Source organism: Eucalyptus grandis, chromosome 11, assembly GCF_016545825.1.
Source record: "Eucalyptus grandis isolate ANBG69807.140 chromosome 11, ASM1654582v1, whole genome shotgun sequence".
Taxonomy (NCBI): Eukaryota; Viridiplantae; Streptophyta; class Magnoliopsida; order Myrtales; family Myrtaceae; genus Eucalyptus; species Eucalyptus grandis.
In genome coordinates this window covers 2,200,519-2,227,379 of record NC_052622.1, presented here as the reverse complement: position 1 = coordinate 2,227,379, position 26,861 = coordinate 2,200,519, and the positions used below count along the sequence as shown (strand labels likewise).

At 39.0% G+C, this 26,861-nt stretch overlaps 1 protein-coding gene and 1 long non-coding RNA gene across 2 annotated transcripts; one reads left to right on the top strand and one right to left on the bottom strand.

Moving 5' to 3' along the window:
• Positions 1-676: 676 nt before the first annotated feature.
• Positions 677-3,170, top strand: LOC120289564. Its single transcript, XR_005547597.1, has 2 exons — positions 677-1,739; positions 2,911-3,170. It is a non-coding gene; the product is annotated as an uncharacterized LOC120289564 (long non-coding RNA).
• A 2,264-nt stretch (positions 3,171-5,434) lies between these two features.
• LOC104417269 (cytokinin dehydrogenase 3-like) lies at positions 5,435-8,115 on the bottom strand. Its single transcript, XM_010028577.2, has 5 exons — positions 7,554-8,115; positions 7,123-7,250; positions 6,584-6,853; positions 6,145-6,413; positions 5,435-5,729 (listed from the first exon to the last, which is right to left on the bottom strand). Exons 1-5 carry the CDS (start codon positions 8,113-8,115, stop codon positions 5,435-5,437), a joined length of 1,524 nt encoding a protein of 507 aa, XP_010026879.1.
• Between the last annotated feature and the right edge of the window lie 18,746 nt (positions 8,116-26,861).

The window sequence follows — 26,861 nt, the reverse complement described above, 5'->3', positions numbered from 1 at the left end:
TAGAACCGGGAACCGCCTGCTAAGGACCGGTTCCAAAAAATTGGAACCGGGATCCATCCGTTTGTTGCATGGATCCACTCGAGAATCGGACCGTCGGTCCGGTCCGGTTCTTAGGTAGATCCATGGAACCGATCTTGACGCGAAACAATTTTGGTTTTCAGCATAGAACGATTACGTGACATCAAAGAAAGCCAAAGAAAGAAAAACCAAATTTAAGTACATGGAGATGCGGACGGCGGGAGAAGTAAACGCAACGAAATTGTGATAGGATTAGGAGCCGAAGACGAAGGGAGTGAGATGAGATATAGGATTTCTTTTAGTAATTTTTTTTTTTAATATTAAAAATGTTCGGTCCGGGTGGGCGGGCGGCGGATCCGCCCATGGGCCGGGAACCGGACCGGTACCCACCGGTTCCCATAAGTGGAACACTGGAACCGGACCGGTTCCCTCAAGAACCGCCGGAACCGGCGGTTCGGTCCGGTTCCGAGCGGTCGGGCGGTTCCGGGTATTTTGCACACACCCCTCGGTCCCACTCGCACGTCCCTTTCTCTCTCACGCGCGCTTTCCCCCCAAAAACCAACAATCCCCTGCTTCATTGGTCTACTTTTACTTTCTTTCCTTTAACTTTTCACTTGTTCTTATCCTCTCACCTTATCTCTCTCTCTTCATCCTCACCTCTTTAATTTTCTCTTCCTCTTTCTTTCATTTTAACCGCACGTTTTCCCCTCCCTTTGTTCCTTTGAGCGACCCCCTCCTTTTGCCCCTTCATCCACTGCTTCTTTTTCTTTTATCTTTGGGTTCTGTTGAAGAATTGAGCAGCCCACCATCAATCTCTCTCTCTTGCGGATCAACGCACTCACGCCAGCAATTGTTTCTTTTATTTCACTACGCCAGACCTCCAATTGAACAGCCCACATCTCGGTCAAATTCTCCGCCGAGTGAAGCACTTGTTGACCAGTAACGCCACTTGAAGAAGCCACGTCTTCACCGGGTTCTACCGTCCACCGAAGCCACTTGGTGGTGTTTGTCCTCGGTTCGGTCAACTAGCAACATCAACCGAAGATGTTCCGCAAAGCCACCGAAGACTGAGGCAGCGTGCGCCAGCTCGCCAACCCACCAAGCTCCATTGAGTGCAGCGCCTTCAGCTTCGATCCCAAGGCCAGCGAAGCAAATTGAAGACTCCACCGCCTTCTGCACCTCCACGCATCCATGGCCCGGCTCGTCTTGGTCAACAATAGCAACCGCGAAGCCTCTGATTGACCAAAGCCAGTGAAGCTGGAGCTCCACGCATTTTCCTCAGCTCGTTCGTGACTCCAGCGAGCCTCCTCGAAGAAGCCCAGCCCGCGGCCTTCATTCAGCCATGCGAAGTTCTCTGAGGCCCAGCATTGTGGGCCCATCATCGACAGCAACTCGGGCCCAAATTTCAGTCTTCAAGCCCGCAGGATTGAGCCCAGAAATTTCAGCCTAGCTTGTAATTTACTCAGCCCATCTCTCTAGCAACTCCATTGGGCCAAAATCAACAAGTTCGGCCCAAGTCCGTCCCATGAAGAGAGCCCAATCGCAGCCAAGCCCAAGCCCAAGAGTGAGCCTAGTCCAATGCAAGAACAAATCTAAGTTGGGCTGAGATTTGTTGGGCCAAGTTTAGGCCCAGTCCGAGTATCTGCCGACGCCGCCGAAAAGTTGAATTTCAGCCACCGTCGCGCCGTCGTCATGGTGATCCGGTCTCCGCTTTTAATCAAGTAAGTTTTACTCACTAATGCTTTCTTAGTTTGCTAATTATACTTAAGGGTTGGTTAGATTTAATTATGTGCACTTAGGTGGTTAGATTAGGTTAGAACAACTAAATTAGTGACTTAATGATGCATGTTAGGTGGTCAGACTTAGTCATTAGCAAGTAGAGAGTCTCTAATATTTATTGAATGCATTTTGGGATTTTTCCCTACCTGATTTGGGCTTCAATTAGGCATTATAGGCCTAAATTGGATTGTTGGTATTTATTTATTAATTTTCAAAATTAAAATTAATTAATTAATTAATTATTTTTGGAAATTAGGCGGGGATAGCCGACGACCGAAATTTTGTGTTGATTGTTTTGGTGCAATCCATTTATTTATTTGAGTTCTATGTTGCGTGGAATTGAATTAATTGTGGAATTTTAAGAGTTGTCCTAAATTGTTTGATATTGAATAATTGATTTGGTAAATGGCCGAGTATGGGTATATAGTGCCAGTTACGTTGATGGGCTATATGGTAGAGGGAATGGTGAGAGTTAACTGAGAATATTATTGGCTGGGACCAATCAGGTATGATGTTATTGGACATATGTGGTTCGGTGATTGAAAGTATCACTGGCAAAAATGACGCCTTAAAGAACGCACGTGAATGACTTATAGACAAACGTGGTTTGGTGATTAAAGAAATGTCATTGGTGAAAACGACGCCTTAAAGAACTCATGATGTTGTCTATTGCTGATGTCACCTTGGCGAAAATGGCGCCCTAGAAAGGACACGTGGTTCTGTGATTGAGGATATCACTGGTGAAAACGGTACTTTAAAGAACGCACGGTGTCGGTGATCGTATGTCATTGGCGAAAACGATGCCTGAGAAACACATGTGATTTGGTGAAGGAGTACACCATTAGGGAATTATGGTATGAGTGGGAATGACCTAGAGGTGGTTCAAAGGACATGTAATCGACTAAGTTGATTGATCAATGCTTGATCGGATGTCTTGAATTGTTTGAGTATCTGTGTTTAACCTTAAATTGCAGGTTCGAACTAAGGCCAAGGTAAGTCCTCTGACTCGTGTTGTGCATAGGCAACCTAAATGGTGTATTGATTTACTAATCGGGTCTAGGGAGTAGAACTTGTTGAAATGTTGTCTCAATGGTTATTGAATAACCATTTCAGGACCTAGATGAGGAGCCTAAGGAGGAGGAATTTGATGAGGAGAACCTTGATGAGGAACCCGAAGAGGAGTACGTGGAGGAGGACCCCGAGTACGATCCGGATGAGGACTGAGATCCCGTCCTGTCTTGTCAGACCTTGTCTGCATGTGAATAGATGTTAGATTAGACTTGCGTTCATATAGTATTGTAGAGTACTATGAGATGTGTGTAAAAATGTGTGGTTGTGAATTTTCAGTATGAAAAATACGGCCTGCTTTTCTATTCCATTGTTTTATTGTCTAGGAATTTATAACTGCTTCCGCATATACATATATAAGTAGAAAATGTCAGCGATACATAGTCTTGGGATATATCATTTAAAAATCGACCAAACGTTAAGGGATGTGCGTGTACCTGAGGATCGGGGCGTGACACAATATTTTCCCTTTTGAAAATCCCACTAGTTTCAATAGTCCATAAACACATTTTTGGCATTGTAAACCCACGCTCGGTATTTTCTAATTAAATACTGAAATTTTTTGAATTTTGGGATAAATACCCAAAAATTTCAATCAACACTCAAATTGCACAAAATAGCAATCAAATAAATGAACCAATCACACCATTCAAATCAGCACGAAATTCCAGTCATCGATTATCCCGATCTAATTTTTAGATTATAAAAATTAATTAAATAATTACGAAAATTAATTAATAAATACCGGTAAAGCACACTTAGGCCGGAAAAGTCTAATTAAATGCGAGACGGGTTTGAAAAATTTTCGAAGCTCACTAGATAAATACTACAACTTATCTAGTTGCTAATTACACTACTCTAACCACCTAACATGTATTAATGATTAACTAAATCACTAATCCGTTTTAACTAACCACATAATCCCTAATTAACTTAACTAATCAATCATCAAGCGTCATTAGCTCCCTAAGTGATGATTAGTGAATAAACTCACTTAATTATCGATCCGATTGAACCACGACAACGACGAGGAGGAGACAGGCGAAAAACTCCAAAGTGGGATGGCTTTTGAGGTTCGAAAGCGGTCAAAATGGGCCTTGAAGGTCCATGGGCTTGCTAGGTTTTTCAGTTCTGTCCTTGAACCGAAGAACTGCTCGGCTTGGCTAGCTCAAGCTGAAACGGCAAGGGAGGCAGACGGCAGCAACGGCCTAGGCAGAGACAAGCGGGCTTCCAATAGCTTCAGGCGGTGATGAACGGCTCTGGACAACGGCTCATAGATGCGCTGATGGCGAGACGAGCACGGGACCAATAGCGGGCGGCTGGATGTGAGCGGGATGAGAAGTGGCGTGCGGGCGAGCGAGCGTGGCTTCAGTTGCTCGGACGGTGGCTAGGGGTGGTCGGACAGAGCTAGCTGGCTTGTTGGTTTGGTTCTTTGGGATTTTTGAAGACTTCAAGCTACTAGAATGGAGGGAGGATCGACCGGATAGGGAAGAGAAGGAGGAGAAAGGCAACTGGCTTTGGAGTGGGCCACCTTGGCTTAATCCTATCCCATTTGTCTCCTTGAAATGGTCCCACCATGTAAGGTTGGCTTCCTCAGCAAATTTCTAGGCACCAAGCTTCCCTAGGAAGCTAATGAGAGGGTCTAAATGTTGAAGGCATGGGGGGATACGAATTTGGACTTGATTCCAAATTGGACCAATCCTCTTCCAATTGAAGCCAAATTTCGGTCCTATAAAATCCACCCTTGAGTCCTCGATCAAATTAACATTTTTCCTCACCAATGGAACCTATTTACATCCTAATTTTGTGATAAAAAATGGTCATTTGAATTTCCCGATCGAAAATAGCCCTATATCGATTTTTTCCGCCAAAAGTTCAGTTTGCAGAAAAATATTCTTAAAATGACTTGTGACATGAAATAACTTTTAATTTTTGAAATTGGATTCAAATTTGCGGTTAATTTCAATCTGGCATGATTTTAACGTGACCTAATCTACCGGGTAGCTTTTAGAAATTTTTAGTGCAAATGACTCGTGGACGATTTTCTTCGAGCCACAATAAACCTTTTCCACACATTGACGACTCACGATGATCGTGAACATCTCAAGGTTTCAAATACGAATACAGGGTACCAAAATAACAGAAAAAGCAGTCTAGTGCCGATTGACGAGAATTTTGCAATTTAGTTGAATCACTCATGTTTAGCCACACATCTTAGTTGAACCAGCCTATCCATGATCTCTAATCGATTTTTAATTGTGCTGTAACGATATATGCAGATGAGCACAGTCGAGTAGTCGATTTCTAGTCGAATTCCTAAGTCTATTGCATTAAAATCACTTAATGACTTCCCCAGATAATCTAGTTATCTCATGAGTGATCAGCTTTGAGAATATCACTATAGGTGCATCGATGAAAGACCCGATTTATTCAATTAAAAACATGACTGAAATTCCAAGATGTCACAATGACAAACTAAGTAAACATTCATGATTCATGTAAACATAATTAAGTGGGTGCGTTGAAAACCAACTAAAACCCAAAACCCCATCGATCTTGAATCCATGCCTTAGGAGTGGTTGAAGATCCTCTGCCCAGGTGACAGCAATAGTTTTGGATCGAACTTAGCTTTGCTCCCTTGAAAAGTCCTCCATTTGGGACCAAAATGTTCCATCCACTCTCTTTCAGTTCTATAATTTGGAAGGTATCGCTTGAACTTTATACCATTATCTTTTAAAAAAGAGAGCATCTCCTTGTTTTGAAGCTCACACTCTTGCCAGTCTCCAAACCCACTTGTGTGCAAGAATTCGACCGTATAAAAGATATCTTCATCTGGCGTAACAGCAGACATTCTATCATCCCATCTGCAAAAGATCAATAATCAAAATTAAATAACAGGGTTAATGGTCACTAAGGTTTAGTTGAATTTATAACCAAGTCACCTTAATATTGATTTTAATCATTCATTGCACTATAACTTCCAAGTTTTTGCATTTCATGCACTTGACAGATTTGACTGATTTTCCGATGAAATCATGACGTGGTGTACATGTGACCAATTTACTAGATCTCAGGCCATTGCCACGATGGCAACACGTTGACATTTCGTTGAGAAATGAGCCTGGACTTTGTCAAAGAGCATTGGTTGGAAGAAATCAAATGTTTAGTGCATTTAGTTTGATTAAAATCAAAGTTAAGTGATCAAAACTCATCTATCTTTAGTTACAGCTAACGAAATATATGCCCTGAAGAAAAATGGTGGCTAGCTGGAAAACATACTTGTTCTTGTTCATAGGGTAAATGAGGACACATCCGGTTGTTATGTTATTTTTGAGAGCAATGTCCTTGAAGATGCCTGTGTTGATATCGGCCATGCGAGATTTGGGCACAAATAGGTCGAGCCACGGATGAGGAATGTTCCAAAGCCCTTGTTCTCGGAGCCGCAGCTCTGCAACTCGTATTCTATTCAAGAAATCTATGAAGGCGACATCTTTCTCAAACTTGAACTCGGGGACATGGTTCAAATCTTTCAATATGATCTCCAGGTCCTAATGTTGATAAGATAACACCGAACTAAGTCAAAAGAAAAGAGATTTAAGATGTTTCTTACGGGGCACTAATAATTTAAAACATAAGCTAGGATTTCTCTTTCCTTTCTCTTTTCAAAGACAGTTCGATACCAACAAACATGTAGAGTTCGATAACAACGAACATGTACCTTTTCTACTGTACTCTCGGTCTGTTCATCGTAGTACTTGGCCGCTTTAATACAGTAGAGGAGCTTGTGTTCGGTCAGGAGGGACATCACCCGCGGGCGGTCCGAGAGAGGGAAGAAAGACACCCAAGTGTCCATATTTCGGTGCATGAGAAGGCAACCTTCTACAAAGTCCAATGCTTCATCTTGGTCCCTTTGATGGCGCGATATCAAACGTTCTTGGTCCGTCGTAAAAGCTGAGAAATCGCTGTATAGCAGTCTCACCCACTTTGCCTAGAGGGGGATTCAAATGAATACACATTTCTTACCTTGTAGATCTTCTCTATCAACCAACTCAAAGAATAAGCAATGTAAACATATAAGCTGACTTGTAGGTTTATGTTCACATGCAATAGACGAGCCAAATTGCAACACATGAAAGGATAATTATGGCATAATCGTCAGATGAGAACATAGGATATTAGTTGTGATGTCTGATAACATTCAATATCATAAAAAAATAAAAATAAAAATCGATGACTTAAGTCTGGTGTGCTACGTACTCTCTTTGGAGCTGGACGCAGTGCAATCCTTGCTCTGGTTATTATACCAAATTGGCCAAGACCACCAAGGACCGAGTAAAATAAGTCCGGATTTTTGTGGGGGGAGCAAGTCAAAAAGTCCCCAGTACCTACCCAAAAAATGAAAAAAAAAAAAAATCTCTTTTAATGAAACACACATATATACATATACATATAAGAAATGTATTATATGGTGCGTAGAAAGATTTTTCTGTCTATTTTTTTGGATAAGTACTGGTAGCTCGCTGCAACAACAGCATAAATACTAAATGGCACATATAAGATGCATTTTCGCTGAAGTCATCGTTTTCTTTTCCCATGTGCATTTGCCGCGGTGACATCTCGCAGATTGTTATCTACCAAAAATGACATCAAAGTAGTTTACTTGGAAGCTGAGGATTCGCGTGATATACCAGTAATAACGTCCATTTCATGGACATTGGTGATCTGAGGACCATTTCGAAACGCTTCCCCGCCAATGCCAGCATTAGAGAGCGTACCGCCCACAGTTGCATACTGGTAATCCGTCAACGTAACCGGCGCAAGACCGTGTTTCAGCGTGTGCTCCAACACGTTGAACCAAATTTCGTGGCCGCCGACATCAGCGTAGTGGCCGAGCGACTGGCTGTATGACACGGTGGTCTCATGCCCCTTGTTACCGAGAGAGGTCATGTCCACCACGACCCCATCACGAGCCATAGCCTGTCCCCGAACAGAGTGGCCGCGTCCTCTAGCTGAGATAGTGAAAGGAATAGAGGATTCATTGTTCCTGAATGCCACTAAAGTCATGATGTCCTCGAGGCAAGATGGGCGGAGGACGGCTGCAGGTATTTCTTGGACAAAAAACCCATAGTCGACGGAGGCTGCGCTGATGGATTCGGGGTCGAAGTGGAGCTTGTCAGCGATGGGGAGAGAAAGGAGCTTGTGGTGTAGTGAATTGGTTGAAGGTGAGGCCAGTGGATGGTTTTGTGCCATTCTAACGTTTGAGAAACAAAGAGATGTCGAACAAGTTGGTGTGTGTTGGTGTTTTCTGTGGAGTTGAGAGGGACAGCTCACAAGGGTCTCATATATAGACAAATGCATGACTATTGCTGTTAGCAATATGTATGATTTTCTAGAGATATTTATGACAATTCCAACTTTTATATCTATTTTCAGTATGCATATCTGATTTATTTTGTTTAAATAGTAATCTCATAAAGCCTATAGATAGGTGTAATGTTTATCTATATATATTGAAATATATAGAAATTTCATAATTTTTGTTCTGGTCTTTTCATATTTCTTTTGATTATATATCTATTTTGACTATGTGTATTTGATTTCATTTGCTTAGATAGTAATCTCATAAAACCTATAAATAGCCTAATGTAATGTTTATTAATATATATTGAAATATACAGAAATAGCAATTTGATTTCCTTAATGTACTGTGTATCTAGTCTTTCCATATTTCTTTTGATTATGCATACCTAATTTGATTTCCTTAAATAGCAATCTCATAAAGCCTATAAAAAGATAGATATATTCTTTATTAATATACATCAAAATACAGAATTTCCACGATTGATTATATCGAAATATAAAGAAATTCATTTCTTTTAGGCCTTGGTGGTAAGCTTCTCATATTTCTGTATATATCGAGATATACTGAAATTTCATAATTTTTTATTATGATCTTTCCATATTTCTTTTGATTATATTTCTTTATTAGCATAATTCAAAATATATACCATTTTATATTTTGAATTTCCATATCTCTTTTCATTATGTAGGTCTGATTTGATTTTTTTAGATAGTACTCTCATAAAATTTATGAGTAGGTGATGTATTTTTATTATTAATATACATTATAATATACAGAAATTTCACCATGTTCTATTCGAAATATAAGAAATTCCACAATTTTTTATTCTTTATTCGATTAAGCATATCTAATTTGATTTCCTTAGAAAGTAGTTTCATAAAGCTTATAAATAAGCTAATGTATTCTTCATTAATATACATCCAAATATATAAGAGCTCCATATTTTTCTATTTTGGCTTTCCAAATCTCTTTCAATTATGCATATCAGTTTTGATTAATATACATTGGCTAATGGGGATTCTCGTTTCACATAAAATGCCATGGGCTAAACTAAACTTAAAATGAATACCAACATTGTGTGAGATAAGGGTTTAGAAGAGTCCACGCCTAATTAAGGGCTGGCCCGCCTTTTGGGCATTACATCTAAAATTTTGTGTTGTCCCCAATCGCATCAAAAAAGAAGGATGCCTAGAGATGTAATCTCATATGTAAAGACAAGACTTGAATATGATGGATATATAAGATTATGCTTTGCTACATAACAGTTTTTGGGCTATTATGAGAAAAATAGCTTGTTGATTCTTGAATGAGTGGACCTATTTATTATTTGGTTTTTTGTAGTTCTGAGTAGACTACTATTCTTATAGTTGATTAAAAACTATAACCTAATCATTTCTCTAGGAGATTGTCCTCCGTGTGAGTGATTATCTTGGTTCTTTATCCCTGAAAGCATATTCTTCCTTGATAATGAACCAATAAGCCTTTTATTTTTGGCTAGTGCTGGTTTTCCTTTAGGCCTTAGTGGTAAGCTTCTCCTATTCTAAAATTCTTTATCCTTGGTTGGTGGCTTGTTCTTTAAGCATGGGTAATGAACTTTGTCAATCTCGATCTTTATCCTTATTTGGTGGTGCCTCCTTTAGGCCTAGGTGATGATCATAATTTATCCTCTATTTATCATACATAATCTTGTTGTCACTCAAATCACACTTAATCACCCTACACCTGCATAAAAAATACAGAAAAATAAACATTTGCTAGTCATGGTGCTGTGAAGGAAGAGAAAGAAAAACAGAGAGGGTTTTGAGAATTTTGGAGCAACAACTCGCCGCATGTAATCTTTGGGCATGATTCTCTCTCTTCTGCTAAAAATAATGAGTTTAGTTGTCTTTGGTTGAGTAGCTTTTGTTGGGAAGACTCCTAATAGATTTTGAAATTGACAAAGCTGTCCAATTGATCTTAGTAAGTCTGATAATTTGGAAAACTCCTAATAGATCTAGGAAAATAATCTGGAATGAAGTCATCTTGATCTAGCTCATATTCAATTATTGTTTGTAAAGTCTACTTCAAACGGAACATACTTAAACTCAAGTTTAGACTTTATATTGAAGATAAAGACTGAGAGAATTATTCTTATTCCCATCCTGATGTAGCAAAGTTCAATACATTGCAAAGTTTAGAGTGAAGCAAGTCTAGAATGTGACCAATTCAAATTCCATAATGGCTAGTGATCTAGTTTGGATTTCACACCTAGAAAGATTTGATTGACTCAATCTATTCAATTGGAAAATCAATCTTGAGACAAGTTTATTCTAAATGGAGGAGTTCTACTTATAGAAACCAAGACTCTAGTTATATGAGCAACTAGAATCAAGAGGAGATTTGGCTTTTATTACTCAACAAACACTTTATCTTTTGATACAGATCTATCCAACGAGTATATTGGAAGACAATCCTTAGGAGACTGTCCAATAGCTAGTTTGGAAGTGGAAGAATATATGAAGAGTCCAAGGTGCCAAGGAGCAAGTAAGAGACAAGGCCTAGAATCTAGAATTCCAACTCTAAGCATACTTCAATTATACACTTGTTATTTGCGAGCTTAAAATTTTTAATCATGAGAGAAATATAGGAGTGATTGAGTGAGATAGTGTGATCTATCATACACCGAGTGCTAACACTCAATATTGTAATCTCTTGTTGATCATCTCGTAAAATCCAGTCAATAGACTATTAACATAAAAGAGTGGACGTAAACTTAAATCCAAGCCGAACTACTATAAACTTGTGTGCAATTTTGCTTATCTCTAAACTATTATTATTATTATTATTATTATTATTATTATTATTATTATTATTATTATTATTATTATTATTATTATTATTATTATTATTATTATTATTATTATTATTATTATTATTATTATTATTATTATTATTATTATTATTATTATTATTATTATTATTATTATTATTATTATTATTAATTATTGATAATCTCGCACACTCGGAGGGTACTTCTAAAGTTTGTTCTATAACACAAATGATTCTGAACTTTGTTCCAAAATCTAATCCTTATACATACTTTGATATTGACTCTTTCTATTCTACTTTAAATTATCAAGATTTTATAGATACACCTATTTACCCCCTCTAGGTCATACTTGCAAGTTGCTTTAGCTTTTGTAATTCCATTAAGGTCCTTACCCTATACTAGTCATAATGTTGTATTTTTTCCTTCAAAGTTGTTTCTATTTATTCTGTGTAGCAATGTGACAGGATGCTTAGAAAGTCATAAAATTCTAGTGTGACATCCTGAAATTCGAGCCCTCTGAGGGATGAATGAATGTGAATTTCGTTAATGCATTGTTGATTGATCTCATTCGGAATTAATCACTCTTGAGATACTGACCTTGAGGGAAAAAGGCTAATGAGGATAGAACTCGAACGACTACAAAACTTGACTTGGGAAAACGACTGGACCATGAAACTTACGTGAGGACGATCCTGTAGATAGGCAGGTTGATTTCAAGGATGACTAGAAGTCGATTCGTGGACAGAACATAATGCAATGACGGGTGATTCCGTTTACTGTTATCAAGCCCATAAATGACCCAAGGTCGATCCTCAGTAATCGTGTACTTTGAAATAAGAATCTATCCTCCGCAATTTCATGTAGTCAAGAACGTCTATGTATCGAGATGTCTTGAACGTGGTTTGGCACGAGTCAGTTATGCGTGAATTCTCAAAGCTGTCTGTTAGTTTGAGTTTTACCCAAAATGGCATCAGGGCAAAATTGACATGACATAAGAACCCGAGGTTGGACTTCGAATTATCGGGAACGTTCGGGACAAACTTCGGATGTTGCTACTTCGATAGTTAGTAGTGCCAATCAAGCCGAGTAATTGAAAAAGGGATTTACGGACCAAAGAAGCAAGTTTGTGAGGACATGGGTTGAGCAAAACTAGTGTGGGCCTTAGGCCTAAGGTGGGATAGCCACCATGGTAGGCCTAAGGCAAGCGAGTGAGCTCATTGGGCCCAACCCACTATTTTATCTTCCAAGCCCATTATCTAATCTTAAACTCATTGGGCCCAACCCACCATTTTATCTTCCAAGCCCATTATCTAATCTTAAACCATTTTGAGCCCAATCAATTCCCAAGCCCATTCCTATTCATTTCCTAGCCCATTTCTTAGGCCTACTTTTCATTTTCAGCCCAAGGGTAGAGTGTGAAATTATGTAAGGTGGAAATGACTATTTTGCCCCTAGACTATGTTGATAAGGGCCAAAGAAGAGAGAGAAGATGATGTCACTTGCATGGAGAGTTGAAGCATGTATTGAAGAGCCTTAATGAGGCTTGGCTTTCTGCCCTCACTTCACTCTCCACCTCTTCAGCTGAAGCAAATTCGTAGCTTTTTCTCCCCTATTTTCTCCTTCTTTCTCCTGCTTTTCCCGCTAACCTTCCTCCAAAAAAAGGAGTTAATTGTTGCCTCCTTATGTGAATCAGCGCTTGTGCCACCCACCACTGTACTCAGGACACCCAAATCGTACGCCTGGAGTTGGCCGTTCGCTAGTCCGAGCCGCCAGCAAAACCTACTGGTCGGCCAAAAGCCGTCACTCGTAAGACCGCTTGGACCAATACTGCTCTGCCTGTTTGTCCTGTTTTAGCCATTTTCTTTCCATTTCAACCAAGCCTCCACCCAGCCTAGCCACCAGCAAGTCCCCCTTGACCCCCAAGTGCCGCCGGTCGCTAGCGAACCTCTCGTCGGAGCTCCGGCCAAGTTGTTCAGCTCCTTTCCTCTCTCTGTAGTCTAGTTTCCAGAGTTGTATTGAGAGGTAGTGTTTGTGGTTGCTGTTTTGAGCTTGGGACTACCTTGGATTGTTGTGGTTGAGGTTCCCATGTGTTGCCTTCGTCACTGCCATTGCGTCCGTGTCTTCGGCCTACTTAACAGATGAGTTTAGTTCCTAATTCACCGATTAGTGTCTAAAACTTGCTTAGGGGTTGTTTAATTAGTGTTAATTCTAGTTTATGAAATTTAATTAAGTTATATTAGCCCTAAGATAGGTAATTAGATAGATGGTTAAGATTAGTTTAGGTTAATCTTGCTTAATATTGCTTAATTGTGGTTTATGTGTTATTAAGCATGTTTAGCCTTAATTGATCGATTGTTTGCTTTAATTAATGTTTTTAATGATTCTTGGATTTAATTTTGAAATTTTATGGTTCACGCCTACTTTTCACAAGTTACCATTTATGCACATTGTTCACAAGTTACTGTTCACAAAGTACTATTCACGTGCACTGTTCATCTGAGAGTGAAAAATTGTCTAATTTCTTGTGTTTTGATCTTATGAGGTGAATTGAGTGTGTAAATGCATGGAGATCTGCATGAATCATATGGTTTTCACAAGAAAAAGGGGAAAAATGAATTGTCTGAGGGACATTGGAAATAGATCGCTTTTATGAAAAAATGATTTTGGGTTGTATATGCAAGCACGTGTGCATTGACCGATACTCAAAAGTGATAGTGAGTTGTGGTAGTATGCTTGTGTGAACACTAAGTGGAAACTGTCACTCAATGGGAGTTTGAGGATGATGCCCAAGTCTCTCGGATGCTTGGCGGGGGTTCGGATGCGGAGTTGCGGTGCAGGTTGGGCCCATGCTCCTTCAGGAATGCCGTCTAGGTGGGAGTTCTAGATGATACCGTGCTCGATGGGGTGGGATGATGCCTAGTTTATATCCGATGCCCGACGGGAATCCAGATAATTGCCAACTAGGAAGTTGGACATCACCAATTGGGAAGTTGGCATGACCAGTGGGCCGTGACAATTGGCTTGTGTATGAGTAATTGAGATGGTTCGGCCTTATTATGAGGTAAAATTGCGTGGCACAGTATGGGACGTGTCAGAACGATTTTACCTTATAATTGGAACTCGTGTGATTGATTGATATGTTCTATGTGGTGCATTAATGTGCATGAGCGTATGAGAAGCATTGCATCATTGGTTTTGTCTATGCATGAGTTGAGCACATTGTTTATGGTATGCATGTGTCATGTCTCGAATTCCGAGCGTGCGAACATTCCACTCTAGTCGATAGAAATGTGATATCCCAGGACACGTCGCCGACCCCATTCATTTATTATTGTGCAAGCGAAACGTTTGACAAAAAATCACGGGATAGGAAAAGTAGGAAACCAACTCTTTCATAAACAAACATGCTTTCATAGATATTTACTCCAGAGATTACATATATACCAAAAATGGACAGTCTACAAAAAAGGATTAGTTCACCAAAAAGAAGGAACAATCCTATGACCACTAGTCGGACTCGTTCTTCGATCCCACTTCTAATTGATCAGCTTCCGGGGGTTCCACCATCTACGATTTTGAAATTTTGGCCCATAACGAGGGGAGACATTGTCTCAGCAAGTTCAACCCCCTAAACCCATATTAGAAAGAAAATACGCCTAAGGATGGCCTAGCCACACCACAGAGAAGACTTACCTCGTCTTATTTCCTTCATGCAAGTTAGTACAATTCATCTCACTCAATCACAGGTAATAATAAAAACTTAAACAACCGGAACGCCAACAATATCATTTCAAACGACCATAGGAGTCCGGATTATAAGACCAAATCCTTATGACACGTCTCATACCATGCCACACGATTCCGTCTCATAATCCGACCTATCAATAACACTCAGCATGAGATCCAATTGCTACTCATTGCCACACAAGGGCATAGCCTACTCGTAGTTTGGCTATTTACTGACATTAATGACAGGCATCGCCTCCCCCTTGGAGCGTGGCTTCATCACTACGTCGGCAGCATTCCTAAAGGAGCATGGGTCCAGTTGGCCTAGCCTCTACTGCGACCTGAGCCTCGTCACTATGTTGATGGCATTTCCAAAGGAATAAAGGTTCAGTTGGCCTAGCTACTACTGCAACCGAGTTTTTCAACCAGCACACGACAATTCAATACTGACCCTTAAACACTTTGCATTTCACTCAAATGCTCCTATTAAAATAATAATCCCTATTTTCCACAATCAACATTCAATTTGCATTATCCAATCATCATATTCAAAATCTGAGCACACAGTAGCGATCGGCACAAAATTCTAAGGAAATAAGGCTCCAAAATAATTTTCGAAATTTATTAAATAATTATTTTTATTCCGAATTTAATTAATTAATAATATTTTAATAATTTTGAACAGTAATATATATTATTAAATTAATAAAAAATTTCAAAATATTTAATTAAATCAAAAGTAAAACATTTATGTCTAATCACGGGTTATTCTAATATAAATAACCATTTAACCATAATTAAACATACTTTAATTAAATCACACCCTCTGATTCAATCCACATTTAATTAAATCTATTTACCAACATAATCTCAATCAACCTAGGCTAAACACACTTAAGGTATCATTAACCCTCTAATCAAGATTTAGTGAGCTAAATTCACAGGAATTGGTTTTCGATGTGTCTCTGGCAAAGAGGACGGTGAGGTCGTTGACAAATCTCCTTGGGGTGACACTAAAAGAGGCCGGGAAGACACTTGAAACGGGCCTTGAAGGTTCGAATCTTGCTGGAAATCTAGCTATTGTCCAAGGCTGATTGGAGGAGCTTTGGTCATTGGTTGGGCGCGGGATTAGCAAAAATGGCGATGGTAGCTTGGGCGATTGCTGGCGGAGGCTCTAGCGGCTAGGCGAGATCTCCGGTGATGGCTGGCAGCTCGGGACGATGGACTACGGCTGTTAGCGTGCGGACAAAGCAGGGACGGGAAGGCGAAGTAGCACGCGCTCGGGACGGCATGTGCGTGGATGAACGGTGGTGACGGGCTCTGGCGATGAGTGAGCTAGCGGCCGAGCGGCTAAGGGGCGTCGAACAGGGCTGCTGGATGACAAACACGACTATGCTACTGGGCGGTGGACGAGGGGAGAAGCGGTGGAGAGGCGTGCGCGGACAAACGTCGACGGTGGCGGTGAGTGGCTCCAGTGACGAGCGAATGACCGAGCAGGTGGAGGGGGGCATCGGGCTAGCTGAATTGGTCGGAGCTCTCTCTCCTCCCAAGTTCAAATGAAGAAGATGATGGAGATAGGGGAAGTGACATCCCACCTTTTTGAGAGTCCATCTCCACCCTCCATTTGGCCCCAACCATCATGACATCTCTAGGTGTCATCCTCCACCATCCCAATCTCCCATAACCTTATTCCAATGGGTGCAATTTCTTTTTCTGCCGTGGCATGAAATCGTGTACATCAAATTCTTCAATCCCCTTCAATTCTCTTCCACATGAGACTAATTGAAGTCCATAAATTAATCCGATGTCACCACACTTCAATCCATATCTTTACTTGATCATAGAACCATCTTGAATCCCAAAAGTACGACCAAAAGCGAACCTACTAATTTTCCCGAACCAAATTAACCATACTTTGATTATTTTGCCGAAAAACTCTTTCTGTAGAAAAATCTTCTGAAGATGAGTTGACGTTCTTAAAATGATTTGCGACACAACAGAACTTCCAATTTCTAAATTCGGGTTCGATTTCACGGTTAATTTCAATTTGGCGCAAATTTAGTGCGTTCTAATCTACTAGGTAGCTTTTAGAAATTTTTGTGTATTTGACCTGTGATTGATTATTTTCAAGCCACAAAGTACATTTTCGACATATTGATGACTCTCGGTTATCGTAGAAATCTCAAGGTTTCAAATATAGACACAGGGTACCAAAACGATAGAAGAATCGGTTTAGTATTGATTGACAAAAATTGTGCAATTAGGTGGAATCACCCACACTTAATCACATGTCTTTGTCGAGTCGACCTATCTCCGATTTCTAATCAATCTTACTGTGTTGTAATGATCTCTTGCAGATTTGCACGGTCGAGCAGTCGTTTCCTGATTGAATTCTCTAGTCTAATGCGTTAGAATTCCTTTACGGCTTCACCTAATAGATTAGTTATCCCATGAGTGATCAGTTCAGGGGAAAAGAACTATACGCGCGTCGATGAAATGCCTAACTAATTTGATTGAAATCAGAACCTGAAATTCAGGATGTCCCAGCACGCATGGATCGATAACGTGCATGGTGTGGCAATGACTAGGTGAGATCATTGTGATGCGACTCGTATGTGATTGATGATTTGAATAATCTAATGGCTATATGCATTGCGTGAATTGTGTTGAGATGTAATGTGCAGGGTATGGCATACTGGGTAAGGTTGCATGTAAATCGACTATGTGGTTAGTGGTTGACCCTGGCTATTGTTATTTGTTGGTTGTTAGTTGTGGGGTGGTTTTGGAAAGATACCTCAAGTTGAGTTAGTATTCTAACCAGGGGCTTAGGGGAGGACTCCTTGAGATTTTATCTCATTGGTTATTGTATAAACACTTTCAGGTTCTTAGGATGGCGCTTCTGCCAATGAGGTTCAATATCCCTAAGGTCTGGGATACTGTTGTGACACACCACTGCTTCTCGAGTCATGTGCATCTGTACGAGAAGTATCTCTCTACCATCTAGGTGAATGAGGGACCAGGGCAATGGATACCTCACAAGTTCCTGGTGTGGTTCATTCGGGATGGCGATTTGCTGATCAGTCCCCTGAGAGGTTTTGATGGGCCTCTCGGTAAGGGCCTCGAGGACGCTAACTGGGATCCCATGGAGCTGGACCCTCTTGACGGTGCAATGGAGAATCCTATCCCCGCTTCACCAGTGATCAATTCGTTTGCCTCCGACTACAAATCGACGGGGTCTGAGTCTACTGGATCTGTGTGACTGTAGTGCCGAGCTCGACGGTTCTTTTTGTGTATAGTTGGATTAGCTTAGCTTAGTTTCTTTTTGGTCTGGCTTAAAAGATAGATTGACCCCTCTATTGGGCTTGTAGATCGAAAGCGATCCTCCAGAGGTTAATCCAATATAAAAATGTATATAAGAGTAGATGTTGTTGTTGTGTTTCTGTTGTTCATCTCACTATCCTTCTTTGGTTGCTTGATTGTCTGTTTGATGGGGAGATGGTTTGTTTTCTGCTTGTGCATAATGAAAGATTATAAATGAAGGGTCGACGATGAGTCTTGGGACATCGCTTTCTATCGACCAAGGAAGGGTTGTTGCATGCCCGAGGTTCGAGCGTGACATCTAGCACTCAAATGTTTGGGCCTTCCTCCTCTTCCTATTTAGTATCAAAGGCCTAAATGAAGGGTTGTTGCGTGCCTGAGGTTTTGAGCTATTGCCAGGCAAAACTACCAAGAGACCAAGCTATTGTCGAGTTGAATTGTTGAGCGACCAAGCTGTGACAGATCACAAAATCAAAGGAGCAGTAGCATTGGAGTGAGGATGGAAACAATGAGAATGATGGTGAGAGGGTAGTGGCATGGTGGGCCTGGAAGCTGCAGGAGCTCATGTGCTTTAATCTCTCTCTATTGCTCTTATAACTTTCTATTGTGTTCATTCTCCCTTTCTATTATGAAGTCCCCCTTTATGTAGGCTTAGCTTAGGCCATTCTTCGATGTTTATTTCCTAATTTCGAGAAAAGTACACTACAAGTGCCATAACTTTGCCCAAAGGGATACTTAAGTAAGGTACACTTAAGTGATACATTTGAAGAAAAGTGGGATACCTAAGTGCCACTTCCGATGAAATCAACCGAAAATCATACATGACATTTAAATATTAATATTTTTTGCTAAGGTGGCTTGCCAGAGAGCTGAGTCAGCTCAATTCACCCTAAACGACGTCGTTTTGGATGTTGGCTAAAATAGAACCCTTAAATCGGCCAAAGTGACGTCGTTTTGGCATAATTTGAATTTTAATATAATATAAAAATAATTAAATTAAATTTAAAACTAAATAATAATATAAATTATATTTATTTATTAAAAAACATAAACAAAAGAGGAGGAAGGCAGCCGGTGGGCGAGGACCGAGCCCTCGCCACCGCCGCCTCCCCATCGTCGTTGGAAGGTGGGGGAGGGTCGGCCGGGCCGCCGAGCCTACCATTTTCTTTCTTTTTTTAATTTTTTTAATTTTTTAAAATTTTAAAATTATTATTTTTAAATATTTTAACTAAATTTAATTTAATTATTTTTTATATTATTTTTTACCACTGTCAACCCAAAACGGCATCGTTTTGCATTCGTTTCGTTGGAAAAATGCCACATATGCAATTTGGCTGGATTTTGGCCGGATTGGCACTTAAGTGAGCCATTTTGCTCCGATTTTGACACTTAAGTGTACCTTTTGTAAGTTATGGCACTTAAGTGTCTATTTCTGCAAAGTTATGGCACTCTAGGGGTCCGTGTTTCCCTAATTTCAATCAAAAGAGTATCAATGATATTCAATATGACACAAATTCTTCATTATTTTTGTATAGTTGAAATTTTGATAATATAAACCAAATAATCGTTCGAGCTTTAATTTTAGTAAATTAGTTAGTTCAACTTGACACTCCTTATATATAAATTTTGGTCATGTAGGTTAGTTCAAATTTTATACTCTTATGGGCCCATTCTCCAATTTAATTAAGCTTAAAACCTCGCAGCTTAAGTCCATCAACTCTAGTCCAATCAAATTGCAAATTATATGAGCTTATTAATATCACATGAAGATATTCCTAATATATAAATGCAATTAAAAATAGGGAAATTCCAAATAAGGGCTTGAAATGGAACCGCTTTCTTAAAAAAAGGATATGAAATGAATCTTGTCTCAAATAAATGCTTGAAGTGGTCAAATTAGTCTCAAACAAGGGCCTAGTGAGCACATGCATCTCATATGCCACTTTCTACACTATGTTGGGGCATCTTTGTTGGGAGGCAATTTTTTTGTTTTCATTCCTTTTTTTTTCTATACATCTTTCTTATTCTTCTTTCATTTCTATATTAATGGTTTATGTATCGCTTCTATTCATGAATTCTAAAATTCTATAAATAGACTTCAAACTCTTCATTCCAAAAAAAAAGCAAAAACACTTACATATCCTCTGCTCAAAATTCTGTAAGTGTTGCGATTTCATGAAGTGTTCAACAAAATCCTATTTATATAATGCTAATAGTAACATGTTTGAGATGTTGTATCTTGGGAGGTGAAATTTGTGAAATTGCTTAACACTGTAGGTAGGAACTAATCATCCGTTGTATCTCACATCTAATTCTTATTTATGTTGTTATTACTTTCTTAAATTAATTTTCTAGTTACAACAAACAATTTTACGTATTCTTCCACCAAATGTTTCTTCTTTTCTTCTTCTCCTCTATAATTTTCAACAATCTTAAGACGATTATTGTTCTCACTATTTGTTGGGTTTATTAGAAAATCAAGATGGTTAATAACAATCAAGTAACTAATGATATTGGAATGTTTCTGGAGATTTTCCTTTGGTTGTTTGGAGTAGTGAGGTTCAAATCTCATGGCCTGGTGTTGTGGCAACAAATGCTGTAAAGTCTTCAAGTTGAAACTATTTATAGTGGTATGGCACAAGTTGCTTGATTGATTTACTCAAGACTGTTTTTCAAAATAGTATAGGTCAAATGGCATATAGTCAATTTTTTTTAGGGATGATTGAATAGGCTTTACCTTATTTGATGGTACTACCTCCAATAACATTGAACGGGAAATTTAAGAAATTTAGTGTAGACTTCAATGGCAGCAGAAAGATGTTGAAAGATTGATTGTTATAGTGATGTTTGAGATATCCTTGGTGTTGAACAATACCGATAGTGATTGGACACAGGTGCTACAAATCACATTTGTGTAGATAAACACATGTTCTCGTCTTAGAAGAAGCTTGAGAAAGAACGGAAGCTCTATGTGGCTAACTCTACATTAGCAAATAGGGATAAGTGTTCCAGAAGTCCTACAACTTGTCACGAAAATGCATTTTAGTCCTAAAACTTGCAAAAAGTGCATTTAAGTCCTAAAACTTGTCAAATTGTTTCAAACAAGTCCTAAGATCGACGCCGTTAGCCTTTTCTGTTAAATATGCCGACGTGGCATTTTAAATAATTTTTATTTTCCACGTGAATTTTTAATTATTTTTTTAAAAATGAGATTTAAAAACTAAAAAAATCAAATTTATTTATTTTATCTTGTTTTTACCAATTTTTTTTTTAAAAAGTTAAAATATTTATTTAAAAAAAAAACAGCGGCTCCTCCCCGCTCGCATTGCCGCCGCCGCCCATCGCCGGAGGGGCTAGGTGACGGTCGCCGGCCCCCGTGAGGGCTAGCGATGACTCACCCAAGGGGGCGACGGCCGCCAGCCCCCACGAGGGCCGGCGGGCCCAGATCCGGGCACCCACACGAGAGTTGAGCGAGGGTGCCCGATTTGGGCCCGTTGGCCCTCGTGGGGGCCGGCGGCCGTCGCCCCCCGGGTGAGTCATCGCCGGCGACCATTGCCCACCACAGGCGAGTTCTCGTCGGCCCTCGCTCGGGGCCGGCGAGGGCCGACGAGGCCTCGCCCGGGAGACGGGCGACGGTCGCCGGCCCTCGCCTAGGGTCGGCGAGGCCCGGCCACCCCGCCCGGGGCGGCGCCGTCGCCTAGCCCCTCCGGCGACGCGGCGGCGGCGGCGGTGGCGGGGAGAAGAGCCACACTAATTATTTTTTAATAATTTTAAAAATAAAATTTTTAACTTTTCTTTTTAGTTTTTGTTGAAAATAAGATAAGAATAAATTTATTTTTTTAGTTTTTAAATCATTTTTTTAAATGGATAAAAATTAATTAAAAAATACACCCAGAAAATAAAAAACTATTTAAAATGCCACGTCAGCATTTTTAACGGAAAAGACTAACGGCGTCAATCTTAGGACTCGTTTGAAACAATTTGACAAGTTTTAGGACTTAAATGCACTTTTTGCAAGTTTTAGGACGGAAATGTATTTTCGTGACAAGTTGTAGAATTTCTGGAACAGTTATCCCTAGCAAATATTGTCAGGAGAAGAAATGTGATCCTAAATTTCATCTTTTGCAAGGAATCACATCACTATATGCGTTGCATATATTAGAGATTCAGAAGAATCTCATTTCAAGCCCAATATTTGTCAAGAATGGTTTCAAAATTATATTGAATTTATCAAGTTTGTACTTTCCAAAGGAATGATGTATGTAGGTAAATGATACTTGTATAATGACCTATTGAAAGCCAATGTGACTATTATTGATGTAAACTCGAAATTTTTGTACTTAAAAGCTAATAATAAAGAGAAGCCTTTAGTTTACACTATTGTGTCTCCTTATCTTTGGTATAATAGATTGAGACATGTAAATTATGGTACAATGAAGAAGTTAGTAAACTTGTGGCCTAATTCCAAAGTTTGAGTTGGATCCCTATTACAAGTGCAAGACCTGTGTTGGGCCTAATTTTGCTAAGAAATCTTTCAAATCCATTGAAAGAATGAGTGAACCTCTACAAATTAATCTATAGTGATTTATGTGATTTAAAGTTTGTAAAAAGTAGAGGTGGAAAGAAGTATTTCATCACTTTTATAGATGATTGTACTCGATTTTGCTATGTTTATCTTTAACTAGCAAAGATGAGGCTATAAAAATATTAATCAAGTATAAAAATGAGGTTGAGAATCAACTTGATAGATGAATCAAAATGCTTAGGTTTGACAGAGGAGTAAAATATTGTTCTTCCAACTTAACGAAGTTATGTGCTAGCTTGGGATAATTCTTCAAACAACTACACATTACACTCTATAGCAAAGTGAAGTTGCTAAATGGAAGAACATAACTCTAAAGGAGAAGACTAATGCCATGCTTTTGATTTTGGGTTTACCTCAAAACTTGTGGAGGAAGGCAGTTTTAGTTACAAACTTCATTCTTAATAAAGTATTTCATAAGAAGACGGGTAAAACTCTATATGAGTTATGGAATGAAAGGTTGTCATCCTATAATTTTTTGAAAGTGTGGAGGTGCTTAGCCAAATTGGCGATTCCTCCTTCAAAATAGACTTAGTTGGAACATAGAATGGTAAGTCTAGACGCATCCGTCATAGGCATAATAAGTTGCTCTCAAATAAAACAATTCCTTTGGACTTCATGAAGTCCAAAGAAAATATTACAAATTTGTTGACAAAAATTTTGTTGAGAGAGCAGGTAAATTGCACATGAAGAGGAATGGGGTTAAGAGCCTTAATGTCACGCCCCAATCCTCGGGCATGCACTCATTCCTCACTTTGGTCAATTTATACTGACATCTCATGACGTATCACCGACCATTTCATTTTAATACGCATGTAGAAGCATATAAATAATTCCCATACAATAAAACAATGGGATATAAAAGTAAGACTCCAAATTTTCATACTTTAAAAGCAACCACACTTATATATATTGCAAATCATAGTACAAATATATACAAAGCGAATTGTTAAGTCAGGTTTTAAACCACTGGTTCATAAGACAAAGTCTGCAGAAAGGAATCAATTTTTATCAAAAGAGGATTATCCTATGACTAACTAGTCAGACAATATTGTCAATTCTTCAGGCTTCACCTTCTACTCTTCGGGCCTCTGGTCCTTCACCAACGCCATCTAAGGATCTAAAAATGGTTATACAATAACTAGTGAGACAATGTCTCAACGAATTTTACCTCCTAAGACCCGATTAGGAAGCCATTACACTTTAGAGGCTGCCTAAGCACAACATGAAGTTAGAGGACTTACATTGGCCTCAATTCATTCCTGTAAGTCAATATATATATCAAATATACACGATCACATCATATCACCAAATCAGATCGAATTATCGATCAATCGACTTAATCGATTACATGTCATCATGACATTTCTCTGGTTAGTACATTCAATACTATCTACAAAGTCCGACCTTAGTCTAGGATTGCTTACCCAAAGCTGAAAATATATAGTATAGCTCGCCCAAAGCTGATAATATAGTATACTATATATATGCTCACCCCAAAGTTAATAGATTAGGGCCCCTAGGCCATCATAGTACACTATATATGCTTGCCAAAAGCTGATAATAAATGCTTACCCAAAGTTGATAATAAGGTATACTGCTCACCCAAAGCTGACATATCGCCTGTAAGTCAAGATAGTATAATACTCCAACTATATAGTCAATTCATCATTTTTATCATACCCAATAAAAAAGGCCGTGTGTGGGTACACGGTCGGCTTTAACCAAAATATAATAATTTCACCTTCCACAATTCCCACCATTTTCAATAGCCTATTATATATTTTTGGCACTGTAAACCGACACTCGGTTAATTTCCAATCAATTACTAAAATAATTAATTTAAGAATAAAATAATAAAGATACAATTAAATCATTTCAGTGCAATTTAAAGCTCAATTAAATAAATGGGTTACACCACCATAATCAGCATAAAATTCCAATCGTTGGTTGTCCTAGCCTAATTTCCAGAAAATAATTAATTAATTCAATAAATACAATTTAAGCTTGTAATGCTTAATTGGACACCAAAACGGATTTAAAAAATTACCGAAATTCACTCAATAAATAATAGAGCATGTCTATTTGCTAAATACACTAACCATTTGCCTAACATGTATCGGTAAGTCTCTAATTTAATTATTATAATATAATCTATCCACTTAATTACATTTAATTAAATCTAAACAACCCTTAAACATTATTAGCTGACTAAGTGAGGATTAGTGAGCAAAACTCACTCGTTTAACAAACTGCTTCGTTCAATTTGACGGGGACGTGACAAGGCTCGATCCTCTCTAAAGCGGCGACAACAACAAGGCACAAATTGGGCCCAAAAATTGGCTCGTAAAACTCATCGGGCTGCTGGTTTTGGTGCTACACAACTGAGCTTGCTGGTCAGGTTGTTGGTGGCGCGACCAAGGAGTCCTAACGAGGTGGTAGGCTGACGTTGCTTAGTTGAGAAATTAACAAAAGAAAAAAAAGAATGATCGAGCAGCTTGCGTTGTGTAGAACCAAGAGAAAAAAGAGAGAGGTCGAGGGGTTGAAGTGCATCGGCCAAGAAGGAAATGAACGAGCAGCAAATTAAAGGGAAAAAGAAGAGATAAGATTGACTTTTGTAGTAAATGAAATGGAGAGCAAAGTGGAACATGATAGAGAGGAAGGGTAAAAAGGGGACGTTGGCGTAGGGAGGGGGTTTCGCATGGAGGAGAGAGAGAGAGAAAAGGGGAACGTGGGCAGCTAGGGGGAAACATAAATAGGAAAAAAATAAAGAAAACTAAAAGAATTTCCTATAATCCAAAAATCCTTGTCACACTTGCTTTTGTTTAGTTCAATTTAATCCCCAAAAATTCCCATGCTAAAGTACTTGATCCTCACTTGCTTTCTTGCATCTAATTTCCCTCGAACAACAAATCTCGGACAAAAAAATGGTCATTTCCTTGAATTCCGAATTTGAATTCATTTTTCTCGGAATCCGATTTTCCGGGGAAACAAGTCCGGTTGAGACCCAATTTGAATTCAGAAAAAGCCCAAACAATTTCCATTCACCAATTCACTCACATTAGATGCCAAAAATTCCTTTAAAGTGGCCAATCCAAATTTTCGTTCGTTTTTCGAATCGTCTGCAACGATTTTTTGTAAAAATCCCAAACTCACCGAAAATTCCTCGAAAGATGAGTCGATGTTTCTAGAATTTATTGTGACATGACAGAATCTTCAATTTTTGAAATCGGACTCGAATTCGCGGTTAATTTCCATTTGACGCGTTTTTAGCATAACTTAGACTACCGAGTAGTTTTCAGAGATTTTTAGTGGTCAATTTTTTTCGAGCCACAATGAACCCACTTGACGCATTGGCGATTCTCGGTTGTCGTGAAAATCTCGAGTATTCAAATACGAACAGAAGGTACTAAAATGACAGAATAATCAATCTAGGGTTGGTCGATGAGAATTTTCTAATTTAGTGGTATCACCCGCGATTAGCCACATATCTCAATTGAGTCGACCTATCTCTGATCTCAATTTGATTTTATTTGTGCCGTAATGGCCTCTAAAGATTAGCACAGTTGAGAAGTCGATTCCTGATCAAATTCTTAAGTCTATTGCATTAAAATTTTTTAATAGCTTTCCTGAATAGACTAGTTATCTTGAGAGTAATCAGCTCTGAGAACAACCCTATAAGCGCGTCGATGAAATGCCTGATTTATTCAATAAAAAACATGACCGAAAATTTAGGATGTCACACTTAACCCAATAAAAAGGCTCTGGGGTGGAAATTTAACCTAGTGATTGGACTAGGTTCCATAAAAAGACGCAAATTTTGGAAACTCTAGTGAGCATATTGTCACCCATTCCTACAATGTGATAATGCTTCATACGGTGTTTTAAGGGTACGCTATATGTTTAATGATACATGTAACTTGAATTTCAACATCCTAGTAAGATACAATATGATACCTTTAATAAGAATGCACCTTTATGCTTGGAGCTAGCGGATTATATAAAAATATTCAATTTGATTGTTATTTACGTGTCAACAAAGACTCATCCTTTATAATTAAATTCTTTGATGCACAATGTAGCCTATGCCAACTCATGGATCCAGAAAAACTTTGACTGGAAATAATTTCCCCTAATTTAATGTTAAATTTTTCCCTAAATGAATAAAATAATTAGAGGAAAACAAAATCAGGCAAACC

Coding starts and splice junctions, on each gene's coding strand:
- LOC104417269 (XM_010028577.2), bottom strand. CDS start 8,115: ATGGCACAAAACCATCCACTGGCCTCACCTTCAACCAATTCACTACAC. Junction 7,251..7,553: donor TGAAATGGACGTTATTACTG/GTATATCACGCG, acceptor TTTTTTGGGTAG/GTACTGGGGACTTTTTGACT. Junction 6,854..7,122: donor TGCGTCCAGCTCCAAAGAGA/GTACGTAGCACA, acceptor ATCCCCCTCTAG/GCAAAGTGGGTGAGACTGCT.